Below are 19,883 nucleotides of genomic sequence, written 5' to 3'. Positions count from 1 at the left end.
TGATTTGGACGGGCTGCCTCTGATGTGCGATGGCAGATTCCCTCTCGCTGGGCTCCAGCGGGTGCCATGTGGGCGCCGACTCGCTCTCAGCCTCTGATGTGGAACGGGGGCTTCCAGCAGCAGGCTTCCAACAACACTAGGGACCTTTTCTTGCTCTAGGAAGGGAAGGGAGGGAGGGAAAACTCCCCCCTCCCCGAGAGCTGAGCCGCTCATGCCCTGCCGTTTCTTCCCTTGCCCAGTGCTAGGACAAATGCTGCCTTGTCATTTCTGTAAGAGGCAGGTGACAGCAAACTGCTCCCGGACCTGCCGCTGCCCACGAAAGACCAGACCCCAGTCCCTTGCTGACTTGCCACGAGCGAGCTAGAGGGATGAGCAGCCACCATGTGACCATCAGTCTTCAGTCCTGCTGGGGCCTAAATCGTCCACCCACTGAACCCATTGGTGCTTGTTCACTGATTCTGGAAGATTCCCGAGACAAAGGTGGCCCTGGTGCCCTGGGAAACTGTGGTTAACCCCTGGCTCCTCCCACTCAATTCTCCAAGGCCTTCCCAAGGTCACTGCGTGGGAGGACAGCTTGCAAAGCAGGTGTTTGCAGAACGCTTACCAAGGCAACTTGTAGTATTTTTAACTCTGCATCAGCCTACGTGTGTCACGCTGCTGTCTGCAGCCACTGTTTAGTTGCAGCCTTGTTAACTGCAGGCAGGTGGGACAGGTTCAACTGCTCAGTGACAAAGATCGGATCCATATGTGACCCGTCTCCCATTAGCAAAGCACAAAAAGAACTCTCCAGTCCCTTGGACCAGAAGATAATGGAATTGTTTTGTTAAAGTCTAGCACTAATTCGTTCCCTAAGAGGGTGCTTGGCCAAAATTGGAAGCTGTTGTAATCTTACTCTGTTCCCTTATCCATAATTCATGTTTAACGTGGCTGCAGAATGTTTCCCCTGAGCTTCTCATATTAGATTTCCATTACATAGCCCTTTTGTAAACCTACCAAATTGCTGTGTTTGTGTCAAATTGCCGCATTCATCCAAAACCTGAGTTCTGGTAACTCTCCCCCGTGGTAATATGGCAGAGTAGGACAGCATCCTGCTTCTGACCTGATTCTGGGGTAACGAGCTTATGCAGAGAGAAGGGAGCTCACCCACCCCCCATCCGGCAGGCTGAGACACCATCCCTGCCACCTTCTCAACCCACAGCCTGAGGTCCCCACTGCCCTGACTTATCAGCTGCCTTCAAATATTTGACTTTGCACTGATTTCTGCCTACTTCCCTTCAGTCCCTGGTGTAATTCCTGACAGAAGGAAGGCTGTTAACAAAGGTACATGTTTGACTTAATCACGTGCCTATTTTAGAACACATTTCAGAACAAACATCACCTGCTTGCATGAGGTGCCCCATCCAGGAACCAGGGGGTTTGCTGCAGCCAGAAGGCCGCTCCTGGGCGCACCCACGAGTCCAGGAGGTAACAGGAGCCTTTTCCAGGCCACCTGCCTCCATCCTCTGCACACACCGCACTACGCAGATGGCCATCCGAAACCTGTGCCCAGAGCAGCGACCCTCAGCCTTGTTAATCAAAGGCCAGCAGTCCCGCTAGGCTGTGGGGAATTAATCCTTTTCAGGAGCAGGTTTGCACTGACTAATCGCCAAGTGCGTCACTCCCCAAATGACAGAAGGAGCAGAAGCCCCATCTCATGGATGAACACAGTGCCCTGGAGTCGGGCACGAGAGCTCCAGGTGAGACCGGCAGCTCACACTATGGTGGAAATGAGCCCAAACCCTCGCTGCCAGTCAGAGGACACCCTCAGTGACTGAACAGATGAGCTTTCTTTTGAGCTGCATAGACTGGGCTGCTGGTGAATAAATCTCACTTTAATTAGCTGTTTAAGGTAAGCCATGGCCCAAAGCTTCACAGACATCAGGCTGGCCCCCTCCGTGGCCTGAACAAGTGAAATTGTTTGATGCGTGCCCACATCTCCCCAACTCCAACTCAGGGCACAGGTGCTGGCGGAAGATTTATTTATTATTTATAAAAACACTTTACATTAATGAACTGCCTTTGTCGAGAAAAACAAAATTAAAGCAAACTGGGAGAGTCCCAAAAAATCCAGGCCTCCTCGGGCCGGCCCCGCGATCCGGCTGCTCAGGGACACCTTTGGGTCCCTCACAGGACAGACGAGGTGTGTGGGGAGGGAGATACGGTGTCACTGGAGACGCTTGCTGGACCAGAGCTAACTAGTGCCACACTGGCCGCCCAGTGACTTGCTCGATTCCTCCTCCTGCGAGCAGCCAGGAAACCCAAGGGTGTGAGCCAGTTGCTCCCTGCAGCGGGGGAAGGCAGGGGAGCCGGGAGGGAACTCACGCCCCACTCCACCAATCCCGGAAGCTGCCCGGCTATCTGCTTCCTACTTTTCAGGGTTTGTCCTCCCACTAGATTGCAGCCCCTGGAGGGCAGGAAGCAGCGAGAGGCCTTGCCCCTGACCTGCTCTAAATGTCTACACGTTTGTGGAATTACGTGCTAGTCTAAGGAGCAGAGCTCTGAAAGTGACTTCAGACTGCCCTCTTCACTTACCCTGAGATTGGGCCGCGGGGCCTCTGCCTGCCCACGGGGCAGCATCAGGGAGAATGGAGGCCTCCGTCCGCCTGGAGAAGTCCACCTCGTGAGGCCGCAGTGCCACGGTCCAGGCTGGCGATCCTCAGTCATGGCTGGGTTCCGAGGCCCGGGACCCATCCTGCCACGAGCTTACCAATGAGAGGACGCAGGCAGGCAGCCTTCTCACCGGGGAGGCCAAGCCAAACTGCCACCCTTGGGACTTCTGCCACTCACTGTCCCCTGTAACTCACCTTGCTGCTGTTTTCCTTTTGAAATTTAAATACCGACATTAACCTCATCCTGAGCAACATATTTGCTTCTGTGTGCATGAAACAGCTCTGGGAAGATGTGGAAGAAAGGGGCTAATGTGATTTGCCTGGGGGAAGGGAGAACTGGGGGCCAGGCCAAGAACAGGACGTGCCCGTCTGTACCTTTTAAAGTACGAACCCCACTGTGTGGGTCCAACAAAAGTAGTACATAGCACGCTTAATATCAAAACTATGAAATAAAAACTCAAGAATGCAAATAGCAGCAGTTCCCAGTTCTCAGGAGAACTTTCTTAGAAGGCTAGAACGGTGCCTCCCAGGCAGTGTAAATAAAGGAACCAAGCATATGGTAAACGTGACAGCCAGGAGGAGGCCTGGAACAAACAGTGACGAGCCACCACAGCCATGGCAGCACTGCGCCCCAAGTACCAGCGAGGTAAGGTCGACATGTGCCAGCTCTCTGCTGACTCACAGGCCACAGCCACCACCTGAGACGGACCACCTTGGCTTCCTGCCCCCACCACAGCCACCACAGCCAGTCCCCAATCAGAAGCTGACAACAGGTGTGGGAGATGCTTACCTGGGGCAGCCACCTCCCTGCTGTGCTGTCTCCACGTCTGCCACTAACATGGGACTGGGAGTGCTGGGCCCTGCAGCTGCCCCCCTTTCCTGCCAGGAAGGGCCATGGCACACCCATCCTGAGCACCCAGAGTGCCCCCAGGGGGGGACATCCCGGGCTGTCACTGCCGCTGGCACAGGCTCTAAATACACGGTCCCAACACAGGAACCCCACCACCCAAGTCCCAGCCTCCACGGAGCGAGGACCTGCTTCTCATTACTGCCTCGGATCAAGAAGGCAGATGAATGAATTCCCAGCACTTCTGCAGGGAAAACAGCAGACGCTTTACCAAAATAAACCAAAACCAAAGAAAAAAAAATCCCTTCTTCCAAACCAGCCTTTGAGAACAAGTTAGATAGTTAAAATGGCCGTATTACCCAAAGCAATATACAGATTTAGTGCAATCCCCATCAAAAACCCATGGTGTTTTTTAAAGAAATAGAACAAAAAAAACATCAGATTTGTTTGGAACCACAAAAGACCCTGAATAGCCAAAGCAATCCTAAGAAAAAAGAACAATGCTGGAGGTATCACACTCCCTGACTTTAGTTTGTACTACAGGGCAAAAATAATCAAAACAGCATGGTATTGGCAGAAAAACAGACACGTAGACCAATGGAATAGAACTGAGAACCCAGAAATAAACCCACCTAAATATGGACGGATAATTTTTGACAAAGAAGCAAAAAACATACAATGGAGAAAAGACAGCCTCTTCAATAAATGGTGCTGGCAGAACTGGAAAGCTACGTGCAAAAGAATGAAACTGGACTTTTATCTGTCACCATGTACCAAAGTTAATTCAAAATGGATCAAAGACCTGAAACAATAAACTGCATAGAAGAAAACATAGGTACTAAACTTACGGACCTTGGCTTCAAAGAGCATTTTATGAATGTGACTCCAAAGGCAAGGAAACTAAAAGCTAAAATAAGTGAATGGGACTAGATGAAACTTAAAAGCTTCTGCACAGCAAAAGAAACCATCAGCAAAATAAAGAGGCAACCAACTGAATGGGAGAAGATTTTTGCAAACAGTGCCTCCGATAAGGTGCTAATATCCAAAATATTCAAGGAACTCATACAACTCAACAACAAAGAAACAAACAACCCAATTGGAAAATGGGCAGAGGACCTGAAGAGAGATTTCTCCAAAGAGGACATACAAATGGCAAATAGACATATGAAAAAATGCTCAACATCACTAATCATCAGAGAAATGCAAATGAAAACCACAATGAGATATCACCTCACCCCAGTCAGAATGGCTATCACCAACAAGACAAATAGTAACAAGTGTTGGAGAGGCTGTGGAGAAAAAGGAACCCTCATACACTGTTGGTGGGAATGCAGACTGGTGCAGCCGCTATGGAAGGCAGTGTAGATGTTCCTTAAAAAATGACAAATAGAATTACCACATGACCCAGCAATTCCTCTCCTGGGTACCTATCTACCCAAAAAATCTGAAAACATTTATCCATAAAGACACGTGTGCTCCAATGTTCATTGCAGCTTTATTTACAGTGGCCAAGACATGGAAACACCCAAAATGTCCTTTGATAGATGACTGGATAAAGAAGTTGTGATATATATATACACAATGGAATACTATTTGGCGGTAAGAAAAGATGAAATAGGACCATTTGTGACAACATGGATGGATCTTGAGAGTGTAATGCTAAGCAAAATAAGTCAGACAGGAAAGGCAGAAAACCATATGATTTCACTGATATGTGGTATATAAACCAAAAACAACAAAAAGAACAAGACAAACAACTGAAAGAACAAAAACTCATAGACACAGACAATAGTTTAGGGGTCACCAGAGGGTAAGTGGGGAAGGAGGCTCTAGAAGAGGGTAAACGGGGTTTAATATATGGTGATGGAACGAGAACTGACTCTGGGTGGTGAACACACAATGTGAGATATAGATGATGTATTACAGAATTGTACACCTGAAATCTATGTAACTTTACTAACAACTGTCACCCCAATAAACTTTAAAGAATAAAAAGCAAAAAAGAAAACGAGTTAGCTGCTTGCTCCTCATATTCGGCTCCCACCAAATGGCCCGGCCACTTGAGTGGACGTGAGGAACACACATGAGCCACATTCTTTAACAAACCCTGTTCTTTTTATTAGAGATAAAAACAGCGAAGTCCCACATACCATCCCCTATGGGGAACGAGCTGGCGGAGGAGTGTTAACTGTTTGCAGGAGCTGCCGCAAAAGGCCCCTGAGGCCCGGGACCTCAAGCTCTGCCCCGTGGGGGGCTGCCTGGTGCACAGTGCAGTTTCTCCATGAGTGCGTCAGTGGCAGAGGGCGATGGTTTCCATGTTAAGGAAGCGGACATGCATCTTGGTCTCGATGTCTATGCCCTGCCAGATCTGGAACGGACGAGCAGCGTGAGAGGGCCTCGCACTGACCAGCCCAAGTCCTGGGCCGTCTCCCCAGCCTCCCTGTGCCGCCACCCACGGGAGATGTGCCCGTCGGGGAGAACCAGGGGGCGGGGAGCTAAGCGAGGACGAGGAACCTCCATTTGCCTTTGCACTGGTTCCTTTGGCTCTGACAGCTGGATTCTCTCTGAGATCGTCGCCACAAGGTATTAAGTACTGAATCCGAGCTCTGAGCTCCAGGTCGTCTGAATCCGACCCACCACTTAAGGCTCTGCAATATTCCTGCAAATTCCTTAACCCCCGTCACACCTCCTTTTCACCAGTAAACGCTGAGACCACCACCTGTGCTGCCCACACCACAGGACGTTGGGAGTGGGGGCTCAAATGCAGCCCTCCTTGGAAGTGTAAACGGTTAAGGGCTGTGCAACTGTGAGGCTTCGTTAAGCCCTCAGCGTTCATTAACAGGTCACAACAGTTTGGGCTTTATAACCTCCCTGGGTATATGACGTCACCCATGCTCTATGCAGACAAGCTCACGCCCAGAAAAAGTATAATTTCCACCCAGAGACCATGTCCGTGGCCACATTCCTGGTGCTGGGGCTGCAGTCCCAATCCACCCTGGCCGGGGCCCCAGCGGACACCGAGGCTGCCAGACCCGACTGCTACCCTACAAAGCCCCACCACTCCCGGGACCGTGTGCTTGCCAGCAGCTCCTTGGCCACTCAGGGCCCAAGAGGGACACAGACGGAGAGATGGAAGGAAGGAAGCCAATTCAGGGAGGTGGTGGGCGGTGACTTCTCACGGTCTCCCTGCTTATGTAAGAACTTCAAACTCTCAAGCTGTCACCCACAGCATCTCCAGGGACAGCCACGAGGCTGGAAATGGGGAATTCAAAGCGGCAGGGAGGCTGTGGTGCAATTCTTGCCACTGTCACACCCCACGGTCCCCAGGTGTTCCCACCTCCTGCACCTGTTCTGGGTGTGGTGGGAGGATGCAGAGGAAACATCTGGTCAGCGGCTCTGACTCTCTTTGGGTGGACGAGACATTCCCAGGGAAAGACACCTGGACACCTAGGATGGTTCCTGCTAAATTCCAGGTGGCAACGGGGCCGTCGAGGGCACTGGTGGAGCTCAGGAACGGGGGTGCTGGCTGGGCAGGAGGCCCCCAGGCACGGGCTTGGGGAGCACTAGAGGGGAGGCCAGCCTCCTGGGGAACAAGCTGGTTTCTCAGGCAAAGAAAGGAAATGTAGCCTCTCTTCTCCCTGATCAGCCCTGGGGAGATGTATCTGCAAAGGGCGAAGGAGACCTCCCACCTCCTTCCATCTTAGTGTCGCTGGGTCCATGCTGCCTGCCCCTCCCCCACCTGCTTCCCCTTGCACCTGCTGGTGACTGGCCAGCCAGGTCAGAGGTGTAGGCTGGGAGGGGAGTGCCCGGCTGCACTGACCCCTGGGCCACCAGAGTCCCCAGCCCCACTCCAGGCCAGTTCCCCTGACCTTTTTTGTCTTTCTGCCAAAGGGCCAGGCAGAGGGCAGGGTGGGTTGGTCTCCCTGCAACGGGGTATCTGCCTATCAGAGCAGCGGGGAGTCGCTGTCCCCAACCTGGAAGCAGGTTTGTAAAAGTAAAGGCGTGGCAAGGCCTAATGTCCACTAGTGGGGGCTGGAGAGTCCACAGGGTAGGCAGGAAGAGTGGGCAGCCATGTAAAAAGCTCCATCTAGGAGACACAGCAGGAGAAAAGGGGCGCCAGGGTGTGCTTCTGGGCAAAGCTGGTACTCATATAGGCATAGAACATTCCAGAACCCTGGTTCCAGCTGTGAACAGGGATTGCTTCTGAGAATGCAGGCTACGGCCTCATACTGGGAGAGAAATGGCATTTTCACTGTGGGCCCTTTTATACTGCTTCCATTGTTTGACCAGGTGTGAATATTACTTTCTCAATACAAATAAGCAGAAACCAGTTTAAATTGTTTTAAAGGCCACGCCCAGGCGTGACCCCTTTCCACAGAGATGCCAGTCTCTTCCTGACCAGCTGGCTCCCCCGCAAGTCCCCACCGCAGCCCCACCGTGCCACTCCCTCTGCTCCCAGACACCCACCTTGAGGAAGTCATCGAAGGTGATACCCTCATACACCTGATCAGGCTCCTGGGGACAGAACACAGGGCAGGGTGAGTGGCTTCTGCCAGGAGACTTGGTACCTGCCCCCCACCCCCAGAACACAGATGGTTGGCCTGTTTAGGTAGAGTCACAAGAAGAAAGGATCATTCTGGATTGTTCCCATCCAGCCAGCCTGAACTCCAACGTCCCACCTTCACTGGCAGGGACAGGCTCACCAGGACCCCCCGTTCCCCACCCAGGGAGGACCGTGTGGATGAGGGTGGACAAGGGGTGGGCACAGAGGCACAGGGCTCTCCTTCCCCACACAACCACCTGTCTGCGGTTCACAGCCACACAGCCACCAACAGACATGTCCTGCCGTTTCCTGGCCCTGCCCCCTCACAACAGCTGATAAGAATCAGTTCTAGGCTAATCTGCACTCACAACCCACTAGGGAAAGGGGCCTGGGGGAGAAGGGCTGGCCTGTGTGCCCCGTGCATCACTGTGACAATGTCTGGCCGGCGGGGGGGGGGCCTCGCACCCGCCAGTCACTGGCAGCACCAGTCTCCATCTGTGTCTTGCCTGCTCTGGGCACACAGGGGCCTCAGGAGACGGTAGGTGGGTCTCCTGTCACTTTGCTGCTACTCTCAGGTTCTGGCATAACCAAGTCTCCAGAAACGTTCCCCTGCAGCGCCCTTTGTGACAGTGAAAGACCAGCCGACATCCCATACCCATCAAGAGAACACCAGCTAAATAAACCTCGGTCGTCTCTGGTATTGCTCACCATGCAGCCATTAGGAAGGGGGGCAGGGAATCTATACACGCCGATCCAGAACATGTGCCAAGCTATGTACACAGTGGAAAACACCCACACAAACAAGGAGCAGAAAGATGTGTGCAGACCCCGTGCGTGCCTGTAGATTTTTTCCTGCACCACTACCCAGACGCCCCCATCTGCCGCGTGGACGTGGGGGGTGAGCTCGGAGAAGAGGAAAAGCCACGGCAGTTCAACTCCATTTCATGGAAATCAAAAATAAAAGACACGCAGGTATACACTGGTATATGTACATGTCTTTGAAAAACAATTTATCGGGGGCGGGGGAGGGAATACTCCATCAAGGGTGGTTCCCTTTAGGGAGCAGGACTGGGGCGGGTGGGGGAGGGGCAAAGAAAGACACCTCTCTCTGTACCTCCCTGGAAGTTGTCCCAACATGTCTTTAAGGAAGCAACAGCAGGCACTCTTGAGGCGTTTGCTGCGTGCCAGGCACTGTCCCCAGGGCCTCACAAATTTTTTTTTTTTTTTTCACAAATATTATTGACGTTACCACTGACTGATGGACCCCACAACAGCCTCCCGCCTGGGCCCTGTTCTTACACCTGGTTTACAGGGACGGCCACTGAGGGGCACAGAGACGAGGCTGCTTGTCCAGCTGGAGTAGCAGAACTCCCACCAAGTGCATGACAGGATTCTCCACCCGCTGTGGTTTCCTTTTGCTACTTTTTTTTTTTTAAATACAGAACACAAATCAATCAATATTTTTAAACTTTATAAATGCAATCAGTTCTCAGATACCTGGGCCAGCCCTGTTCCTAAGGCCCCCTGCCCTGCCGGCCCGTGGGTACCCGGAGAAGGGGAGGCCCTCTCCCTGCGGACAACCCCAGGTTCCCAGGGCAACAAGGAGAGATAATTACAGACAAAGCTCCACTGGCCCGAGCTCAGGCTGGAGGATGGGTGCCCGGTTTAAGGAAGGAAGGCAGAGGGGTTCAGGGAAGCACCCCAGGCTGATACCCCAGCCAAGCCGTCCCCACCTCAAGCCAAAGACCTTCCAGAGTACTCTAGAAAGAAATCATTGCCCCAATCGATAACTGGCTTTGGAAGTCCATTAAACGGGGGGAGGGGTGATGGATCCTTTGTCTGTGGGTGGCACGGGGAGAAATGTTTAGCGTCCTCAGAGTCCAGGTGGTATTGAACTGACGTGGCTGCCCCTCACCTCTCGCCTGTGTGTGCACAGAGATCATCTGTTTCTTGGGCCGAGGACAACACGAGAAAATATGTTAAGAGCACACAGAGGATCCATAAGTAAAGCCGCTCGGGACATCCAGCCGGGAAGCCGGCATCGGCTCTGAAATGCCTCCACTTCTGAGGCTGAGCAGAATTTATGCAGCTCAGCAGCTGCCAGCTGCCAACAATTTTACTACAGCAAATTAAGAAAACTGTGGCCAATTGAAACTGGAGTGGGACGGGGAGCAATTTAAAGAAGGCGAGTGTAATTAAATCAAATGGGAATTTGGCTCAACAACCGGCAGGGATCCCTGCGCTCCCCACCGAGGTCACCAGCCCTTTTCTGCAATAGTTAATTTGCTGAGTGGGGTGGTTTCACCAAAGCCAGCAACCTCCTCCTGGGCTCAAGAAGCACACAGATAAAATGCAGGCCAGAAAATGACCCCAGTCTCCACCCCTAGGGGCAGGCCCCGGCCTGCCATGACCCCTGGTGACAGGCTTGGGCCATAAATGGCAAGTTCCAGCAAAAAACCACCCCTCCACGCAGGCTGTGGTGAACCCAAAGGAATCGAGGTGTACTTTCGATACACAGGAGCAAAGAAGAGAGGACAGCCTCAGGGGGGTGCACCCCAAACCCTCAGGGGACAAAGTCCCCTGAGACGGTCCCATGCCTGCCATAGGTCCCTGGGGGCTCAGAGTCACTGTGTCAAGGGCTTACCGGCCTGGACCCCACCCTACAAGAAGGTGTCCATCAAGCAGAGTAAAAATCACCATCCTTGAACTCCAGAAAAGTGTTTCCATCTCTCAGCCTCGGTTTCCCCACCAGTAAAACCAGGCTAAAAATCTATAAAGTGATGTATGTGAGATACCTACCGTGTTTCCCCGAAAATAAGACCTAGCTGGACCATCAGCTCTAATGCGTCTTTTGGAGCAAAAATTAATATAAGGCCTGGTCTTATTTTACTATAAGACTGGGTCTTATATATATTGTATTATATAAGACCCGGTCTTATATATTAATTATATTATAAATTATATTACATTATATTATATTATTATACCCGGTGTTATATAATATTAAAATAAGACCAGGTCTTATATTAATTTTTGCTCCAAAAGACGCATTAGAGCTGAGGGTCTGGTTAGGTCTTATTTTCGGGGACACACGGTGGTATAGTGCGTGCACGATCACCCCACAAGAGGAGCAAGCACATGGGGACGCCTGGCCTGCCTGGAGCCTCCGGGGAGGACCCGCAGGTACCTCCACACGCCCAACAACAGCGAACACTGCTGGTGACTGACTGCTTAGGCCAGGGGTGTCCAAACTGCGGCCTGCGATCCATTGTTAATTGGCCCACAGCAAATTCCAAAAATTTATTTAGTTTACTTAAATAAACCAGGTGAGGCAATAGTACTTCACCTCGAGTGAGTGGCCCGGCTGTTTGTGTATTTTACCGCATATGGCCCTTGGTAAAAAAACGTTGAAAAAAGTTTGGACACCCCTGGCTTAGACGGTCAAAGTGCCAGTTACCACTTAGCATTTATTTCCGACCCTCTAGTTCAGCGGTTCTTCACTGGGGATGATTCTGCCCCTCCCCTCTGACGTCTGGAAACATTTTTGGTTGTTGCCACCTGGGAGGTGCGGCTGGCATCTAGTGGGGGAGGCCAGGGATGCCGCTCCACACCCTCCAGTGTCCAGGATGCACCCCCCCCCACCTGACAGCTCTCTGGCCCCACCTGTCAGTAGTGCCAGGTGGAGAAACCCCGCTCTAACGTACCCAGGTTCATCACAGGCCGGGCCAGCCCAGCAGTTCTGAGATGACCGGCCGTTTCTACACCAGCGTGACCCTGACAAGCCTCACGATGTGTCCAGCACTTGTGCTCATGCCCAAGTGGTCCCACCTGCCTTTCTCCCCCATCCCAGCTCTACCCCTGCTCGGCCTGAGCAACAGTGGTCATCTTCCAAAGTGCCTCTTCTGGGGCAGCCGAGGAGTGAGGGGGGATCACCCCTCCACAGCCTGCAAGCTCTGAAAGCTGAGCCCTTCTCCTCTGTTTCATCCACGTGCACCGCCCCACCTTACCTCCTCAGGACCCCAGACCAGGTAGCCCAAAGCAGAGCTCCCTGCCAACCCTGGCCTTGAGGTCACAAATCCCCTCCGAGTTACTCATTAATAAGTAAAGTGAGCCCGTGCCGTACGCTGACCAGGTCTGCCACAGTGCCAGGTGCTGCCCGTGGGCCCAGGAGGCTACACACCTGGTCTATAGGCCCCAAAGCCTGGCCTGCCCTGCCTGGCACCGTTCCCCAGGGGTTGGGATTTCCGGCAGTGTCTACGCAGGTCAGGAAAGCAGTGAGGGTGTCTGAGCAGTGCTCTGTGCCAGGCCCGGTGACAGTGGCGAGCAGGACAGCTGTGGTCTGTCCTGTCAGGCCTTCCAGAGACAGACTATGACCAAGTCAGCAGGGGAGGTAGATGGTAGGGTTCTGGGATCCCCCAGGAGGGCGCTCACCATCTGCCCCACGCAGACGCTGGCTGCCTCCATCATGGCCCCGTCGGCGATGGTGCGAGCCGACTCCTTCTCAATGTGTGGGTTTCCAGAGAGCAGCTCCTCCACCACCTGCCAGCGGGGCAGAGACAAGGTGATCGTGGGCCTCCATCTGGGCCGCAGGGCGGGGAGGCGCCAGGAGCCCTGGCCGGGCGAGGAGCATACTTTACATTTCGATATTCTTCCAGGGTGATGCGGCCATCGCTGTCCGAGTCATACATGTGGAACAGAACTGGGGGACGGCAATGGGGAGAGGGGCTCAGTCAGAGAGGTGGAAGGGGAGCCTGGGTCCCCCTGGCCCCCCAACCTTCCCCACACGGAAATCTATCTCAAACTGAGCAAAAGACCCCCAACAGTGAAACCTAAAAGCCAAAACCACAGGGGTCACAGGCAAAGGCCATGGGGCAGACAGACCACTTCCTGGTAGGTGACCTTGGGCCAATGACCTAACTTCTCTGAGCCTCAGTTTTACCATCTATAAAATGGGAATAACAACACGTCCTCTACACGGTACGGTATGGGATCCGCAAGTGACAGCTGGTGGGTAAGGGCCCAGAATGCCTGGCACACTGCAAACATGGATGATGTGACAGTATTGTTGCCATGACGCTAAGTCAGTGTTATTTCACAGTATTGTTCCTGATGGACCCCACAGGGTGGCTGTCGTCTTGGCCCTGTGGCAGGTCCTGAGCCCCACTGCCTGTATCCTAGCACCCTGGCTGATCTAAGCTGTCCCTAACGGGCATGAGGGACGTTAGCACCTCCTCAGGTCATTCCACTCTTGGTGACATCCACTTTGTTCCTTTGTTGCCATCACCAGTACCTCACCGCCAGCAGAAGCATCCTGTCTGCCCCTCGGCTCGGCCTCAGGGAGCCTCAGGCTCACGAAGTCCCCTGCCCTGGAATTGTCCAGCACTGACCAGAGGCCCTGCACTGTGCAAAGTGCAGCAAACATCCTTTCCTCTCAGCCTCACACGACCCTGTGAGCCCATTTCTCAGACTAGGCTGTCAAAACTCGGAGAAGTTAAGGCGTTGCTCATAGCCACCTTGTTAAGGGAGAGGAAACCAGGGGTTTGGACCTGAGTCTGACTGATTCCACGGCTCCCACGACCCCAGACCTGGCCCTCCCTTGGTCTGGAGGCCTTGGGACACCCAGCTGGGGCAGTTCCCACCAGCCCTCACGTACCCAGTCCAGAGCTAAATGCAGCCCAGCCCTCCTGTTTCCATTCTCCTGCTGACCAGTCTGCCTCGGGGTGGGGTAGAGAGGGAAGTCAGCAGTCATGGGAAAGTCCAGGGTAAGGGAGATGGGATGCCGGCCACCCTGGCCGGCCTGGGTCTCAGCCAAGCGCACTCCACGGACCAGAGGCAGGAGGAGGCTCTACCGGGACAGGTCCCCCAGGGCCCCGCAGCAGCTCGTGGACGAAGGAAGAAACACGCTTTCAGGAAACACCTCCTGTGTGCCAAGGACTCTGCCTGTGTCATCTCATCGAGCCTGGGAGCCAGCCCTGGGTTCACAACCAGTCCCCTCACATTCCGGTTCAAGGTCGCACAGCTGCTTTGCCCAGAAGCCAGATGTATGAAGCCAGGGCCTTGTACTTTTCACATTGCCCACAGCCCCCTGCCATTCCCAGAAAACCACTAACTGCTAAGGGGTGTCCCTGAGGAGGCCCCCATGGGACGACACTGGAGGAGAGAGACGCCCACGGCGACCTGCGCAAGGGGTGTCACTGGGACTGACCTCCCAAGGGATGGGGCTGGTGTCCTCGGCCCTCCCCACCCTCCAGCTGCCAAACGGGCAGGGGAACGCACATCGCAGCTTCTCTCGGCGGCACAGCTGGACCTGCTCCTCGTCCATGGTGATGTCGATGGGCTGGAAGTAGGCCATGATGGTCAGGAAGTCCTCGAAGTTGATCTCGTCGGCCAGGCCGCTGGGCCCCTTGCGCAGGTTCCTTTGGGAGCAGAGAGGGGGTGTTGGAAATGTGTTACCTGGATCTCCTCCTTTCACTGCCAACAGCTCAGAGAACTCAGCCCTTCTGGACACACAATTTGCCCACAATGGCTGTGCTAGCCTTGGGTTCTGTTCCACAATGACCAGCTCTTGGGGACACCGGGGACCCCAGAAGTTCAGCCCAGCCCCTGGTCGCCCTCCCAGAGCTCACCGCCCCAGGGTTGGGGGGACACAGACCACTGCCCAGCCGTCGGTGAGGGCTGGGATGCAGGGCTGCCTGGGTGTGTGGGACGATGCACAGAGGTGGGCACTCATACATGGGGAAACTGAGGTACCACGCAATCTAGTAAATCACTGAGGTCCATCTCCTGACCCTTTTCTTTAGATTGGGGTCGGCAAACTGCAGCCCATGGGCCACACATATCCCGCCTGCCACCTATTTTTGTTTTTAAATGGTTGAAAAATATTTTGGGGGGGAAAAAACCCCAAAAGAATAACAGCATTTCATGATAAGTGCCAATTACATGAAATTCACATTTCAGAGTCCGTAATTAAAGTTTTATTGGCACACAGCCACGCCCACTCATTTACGTATCATCTGTGGCGGCTTTCCTGCTGCTACAAAGGCTGAGTCGAGCAGTTGTGACAGAGACCACGTGACCCGCATAGCCTAAAATATTTATTCTCTGGCCCTTTTACAGAAAAAGCTTGCCGACTCTTGCTCTCTACCAGCTGTTTGACACTCTAGTGCTGTGAACAGCAGCAAGCAGCTCTGAGTAATCTGTTTGTTTACGACCCAAGTGTGAAGTCCATCAATGATTTCAGGTTTTTTATGTGTTTTGGTTTTTTTTTTCACCACATCAGGGCAGGTTTGAGGTTGTCCCTATCTGTGTGCTTTTCTGAAGGGGCAAGAAAGGGCTCGTGTTAACGCTGGGTCACACAGTGGGTGCTCAGCAAACGTGCAAGAGGAACACGCCTGGCGAGTCCTGGCACAGGATAGGTGTTGAGACAACAGCTTGGAGATGACCCCACCCCAACAAAGCCTCCTGACCCACTGCCGCCAAACCCTCATCACTGACTGGCTTCGAACACCTCAGTCTGATGGCAAAGGGCCGGGTTGCCATCAGGCTGACAGGCTGAGGGTGCCCCACCCTCACGCGTCCTTGCAAAGGGGCAGTTCTCCAGCTGGCCCGGGATGACTCATCGTTTAGGGTTAGCACTTAATATTTACTTGGGTCCCACCCAGGTCATGAATGTCCCTCTGTTTAAAAGACTATGCAGTTCTGTCTTTAGGGCGCATCTACTCTCTTTGATACCAACTACCCCCGAAGAGTGCACTTCACGCTTCACAGATCTCACTACTCCCAATATTCCATTCCAGGAGATTTTCCAGAAAGAGGTGGATTCTAAGCCTGGAATAGGGACGGTGGATCGTGAACCTACAAATCTGAGAGAGGACATGAGATCTTCCCCCCAGACTCAGGAAGCCCAGTCTTTGAGCCTTTTTCTAATTCTCCCCTTAAATCTTTTATCAAGCTTCCCACTGCTCCTCCCGATGGATTCTTAATAATCTCAGGGGTACAGAGCAAATGGACAGGGCATAAAAATAGCCCCTGGAATTATCGGGCCCCTTGCAGGCACTTATTGAGTGAGGTTGGCTCACTCATCCTTCCCAAGTGGCTAAAGCTGCAGGGCATAAGATTAGCTCCAGGGAAAACGGGGTTGGCCTGGGGCTGGCGGGCTGTGTGTCCTTCTCAGAGAAGGTCGAGACCCAGGCACCTTCGCCATCAGGACCCGATTCTGGGGAGGGGGTCCCTTCCCCTCCTAGTGCCCCTGGGAGGTCCACACAGATGAACATCATAGTCTCTAAAGGCAACGAGAGTGCATAAGCTGAGGAAACCCAGACCCAGCACCTGCAGCCAGACCCACCTGCTCTCCACTCCTATTTCCTAAGTGGGGCACCCAAGGCCAGGGTCAGTGGATGGAAGAATGGGGGCTCCATTCAAATCTGCAACCCCGCTCAAGAACAGGGCAGCTCTCAACTGTGTTTGCAAAGATGCCAACTTAGCACAATACTGTCTCGTCCTTAACTTTCCCATGATCCTGTGAGGAAGGCATGGAGCTCCTGGACATGGGGACAGACGCTGCTCAAATTGCCTCCGAGACAAGCTCCGGGGCTCCCTGTCCTGTTCCCGGAGGGGCTGGGGAAGCAAGGCTGAGACTGGTATTTCTTGAAAGCCTCCAGCACCCCTCAGAGGGCCTCCCTTGCCTCCTTGTCAGAACTCCCAGGACCAGCTGTGAAGGGCATACAGGAGGTGCAGGCCCTTAGCTACAGCCCCCCAAGGTGTTCTGTGTCCAGACCATGGGGGGGGCTTTCCTTAATCCTCCCCTCCTCAGTGACTTCCAGGCTGCCTGCGAGTTAGCCCATGCCTCATTTTCTCCACACCCACTTTCTCTAAGTAGCAGCCAAGGCTGAGGTCCCAGGACCCCCAGACGGGGAGGCTCTCGCCACCCCCTACCTGGCCACTGCCCTCTGTGTCCTGCTCATCATCCCAATTCCTTCTAACAGCCACATGAGCTGCCCTTGCTACAGACTGGGGTCCCCTCGACTCCCTACCCCCCAGGACACCCCGTCTTCCTCCAATCTTCTCTGGGGATCTTCCTCTTCTCTCCTGGTCCCCAAAGTCATGCCTTCTTGACCTGCACCAGAGGCAGGTTTCAGCTCCAGCCCCTTTTCCCACGCCCTGTCCCGTTAGCAGAGGCAGCACTCGTGGAGAGCCACCTAGCAGACACCTGCACCCCCTCCTGAGAGCTGAAAACACGGTTCCCACAGGTGACAGCTGACAGCCAAGTGACCTAGGCCAGACTTTTTTTTCTTTTAAAGAAGTAATTACATATACTGAAAGGCACACATCTTGAGTTTGGACAGATGTGTGCGCCTGTGGCAGCCACCCCTAGTCAGGATACAGGACATTTCTCATCCATCCCAGGAGTTCCCTCATGCCTCTGTCCAGTCTAACCACACTCCCTCACAAGGAGTGTGAGGGCCCAAGAACCAGGCCTGCCAAGGCCTCTCTGCCCAGGAGGCTCCCACAGGCCCCGGGGAAGAGGGTTTGAGGGCCCGGGGGCCATCGTCCTCTCCTCAATTTACCTAGTACGGTGGGAGGCGCCCCACAGAAGGCTGGGACCCCGAGGCCTGGCCAATTTTACAAGTGACCATGTCTGCAAGGAGCCTTTTGGAAACACGCCATCCACACACAGACACACACATGCTTCTCACATCAGGCGCGTCCCAGGCTCTGGTCACTCTCGACCTTCTTCTTGTGATGCCTCCAACTCTTGTCCCCAACAGCCTATGTCAGCTCCACACCAAGGGCCGTGTCTCCCACCCTGGCACCTACCTTCTCTCCCCTCCTGCACTGGCCCACTGCCCAGCAAAGAGGGTACCTCAGGAAGAACCAGGATTAAAAAGGAGGTAAGGGTGGGGGGGTGCGGAATTCTTCTCCCATCTTCACCACTGACTGTGTGACTTCATACCTTCTGCCTTTGGCGAACGTGACCATTTGCCAGGAAGATTGCTGGGGTACTGGCTCTCTCACCTCCCCAGGTGTCTCAAAGCCACCCACTGTTCTCCACCTCCACTCAGCAGCCCTGCCTCCAGCCTGGGGAACCGCAACACCCCCCACACCCCCCGGGCCTCTGTCCCCTACAACCGTCTGGCAGCCAGAGTGACGTCACACAAACCTGATTCACACTCTACACCGCACCTTAAAACCCATCAGTGCCCCCACTGCTGCTGCCTGGTTGAAGTCAAGACCCCTCTTGCTGGCCTAGGGGTGGAGTGACGCAGCCCTGCCCTCCCCACACCTCTCACCATGCCCGGCCTCTCTGTGCTCCAGCCGGGCCTCCTCTCTGCCACTTATACTGGCTGTACCTCTGGGCCTTTGCACGTGCAGTTCTATTCTCTTGAGCACCTTCTCTCCCTGCTTTGCCTAGTTAACTCTTGGCCACTCTCTCCTCAGGTCTCCCCTACAGGCCCCGCAGGACTCTGCATCCTCTGGGTCAGCCTGGGGACTCCATGCCCATCCTATGAATAGTTGAGGGTCAGGAAGGCTCAGCGCCTCGCACCAGCCCCCCCATCCCTGGCACAATCATGGTCAAGTAGTGCAGGCTCACACAACTTGAAACGGGTCAGGGAAGTCCTCACCCATCTTATGGCCATCACGGTCCCACTCCCTTCCTTCCTCTTTCTGCCCGTTCTCCCTGTGTGTCAGCGATCTCTGCAGATATAGGGTGTCAGGCCTGGGGAGGGCGTACCCACCCCTGCCGCCTGACAGAACCTCAGACTCAGTGTCTCTTCCGGTCACATGAGTCTTTCAACTCCAACAACCCTGGACATTTGGTGGCATGAGCTCTAGTCTGAGCCTAGCTCTGGGGCACTGGCCAAAGTGCACCACCACTCTGTGCCTCAGTTTCCCTGTCTGTAAGCCAGGGAGATGAGCATAATGATAGCTAACCTAGTGCTTCCGTACGTATCATCTCAGTGTACCCTCACAGCCACCCCACGAGGCAGAGGCTGTTATTACCTCCATTGAGTAGATAAGGACACAGAAGCAGCCTCCAAGATGGCCCCCAAGGAACCCTGCCTCCTGGTCATCTCGCTTCTGCTCAGTCCCCTTTTCAAGAGTGGGGTGACCTAGTAGCTCACTTCTAATGAAGAGAACACAGCAGAAGTGATGGGATATCCCTCGTGAGAGTAGGTTACAAAAGACAGTGGCTTCCATCTTCACTGCCCAATCTCTCTTCCTCTCTCTCATTCAGACATCTCACCCTGAGGGAAGCCAGCAGCTGCCATGTGTGAGTAGCCCCATGGGGAGGTCCCTGAGATGCCATCTGCCAACAGCCACATGAGTGAGCTTGGAGGCACAGCTTCCCCTAGTCGAGCCTTCAGATGACTGCAGCCCCAGCTGACCCTGAGCCCGAGAACCCAAATAGTTTGCACCCAGATCCCTGATCTACAGAAACAGTGAGATAATAATCATTGTTTTAAACTGCAAAGTTTTGCGATCATTTGTTACGCAGCCACAGCTAACTGATACAAAGGCCTAGAGGGATTGAGTGAGCTGCCCAAAACACCCAGCTACGAAATCAGACCTGTCTGACCCAAATCTGTGCTCATAACTCCTACCCAGCACAACCCCCTCCTCTTCTCTGCATCAGCTCGAGGGGGTGTTCTGAGCACAAAGTGGTTGTGAGAAATTACAAGGGCAAAATGCTCCCAGAAGGACAAAGTCAACGGTCATCAGACGGCTCCAGGACAAGGACCCACCTGTTGTCGAAGAAGGCACGGATGATTTTGGATCGGATGGGATTGAGCTCCAGGTCCGGGACATTGTTGAAGTTCTCCTTGCTGGGTTCCAGGAAGGAGAA

General features: G+C 53.8%; 1 protein-coding gene across 5 annotated transcripts in view; it reads right to left on the bottom strand.

Annotated features, from left to right (window-relative positions):
- Positions 1-5,588: 5,588 nt before the first annotated feature.
- The window catches only part of TESC (tescalcin), a 57,167-nt gene continuing 42,872 nt past the window's right edge, over positions 5,589-19,883 (bottom strand). For 2 of the 5 annotated variants that reach the window (XM_019753958.3, XM_088800990.1), the window contains 6 exons: positions 19,783-19,863; positions 14,315-14,454; positions 12,676-12,737; positions 12,470-12,577; positions 7,963-8,010; positions 5,589-5,863 (listed from right to left, as the gene is read on the bottom strand). In XM_019753958.3, coding sequence (XP_019609517.1) covers positions 5,786-5,863; positions 7,963-8,010; positions 12,470-12,577; positions 12,676-12,737; positions 14,315-14,454; positions 19,783-19,863 — 517 coding nt within the window. In that variant the 3' untranslated portion in view covers positions 5,589-5,785. Of the gene's footprint in view, positions 5,864-5,897; positions 6,165-7,962; positions 8,011-12,469; positions 12,578-12,675; positions 12,738-14,243; positions 14,455-19,782; positions 19,864-19,883 lie in introns of those variants that run through there. The other 3 variants (XM_088800989.1, XR_002139398.3, XM_088800991.1) reach the window with 3 other exon arrangements.

The sequence above is a fragment of the Rhinolophus sinicus genome, chromosome 9 (assembly GCF_057876585.1).
Source record: "Rhinolophus sinicus isolate RSI-liver-muscle chromosome 9, RSI-T2T, whole genome shotgun sequence".
Classification (NCBI taxonomy): Eukaryota; Metazoa; Chordata; class Mammalia; order Chiroptera; family Rhinolophidae; genus Rhinolophus; species Rhinolophus sinicus.
The sequence above is the reverse complement of the archived record's forward strand: the minus strand, read 5'-3'. Positions and strand labels throughout refer to the sequence as shown.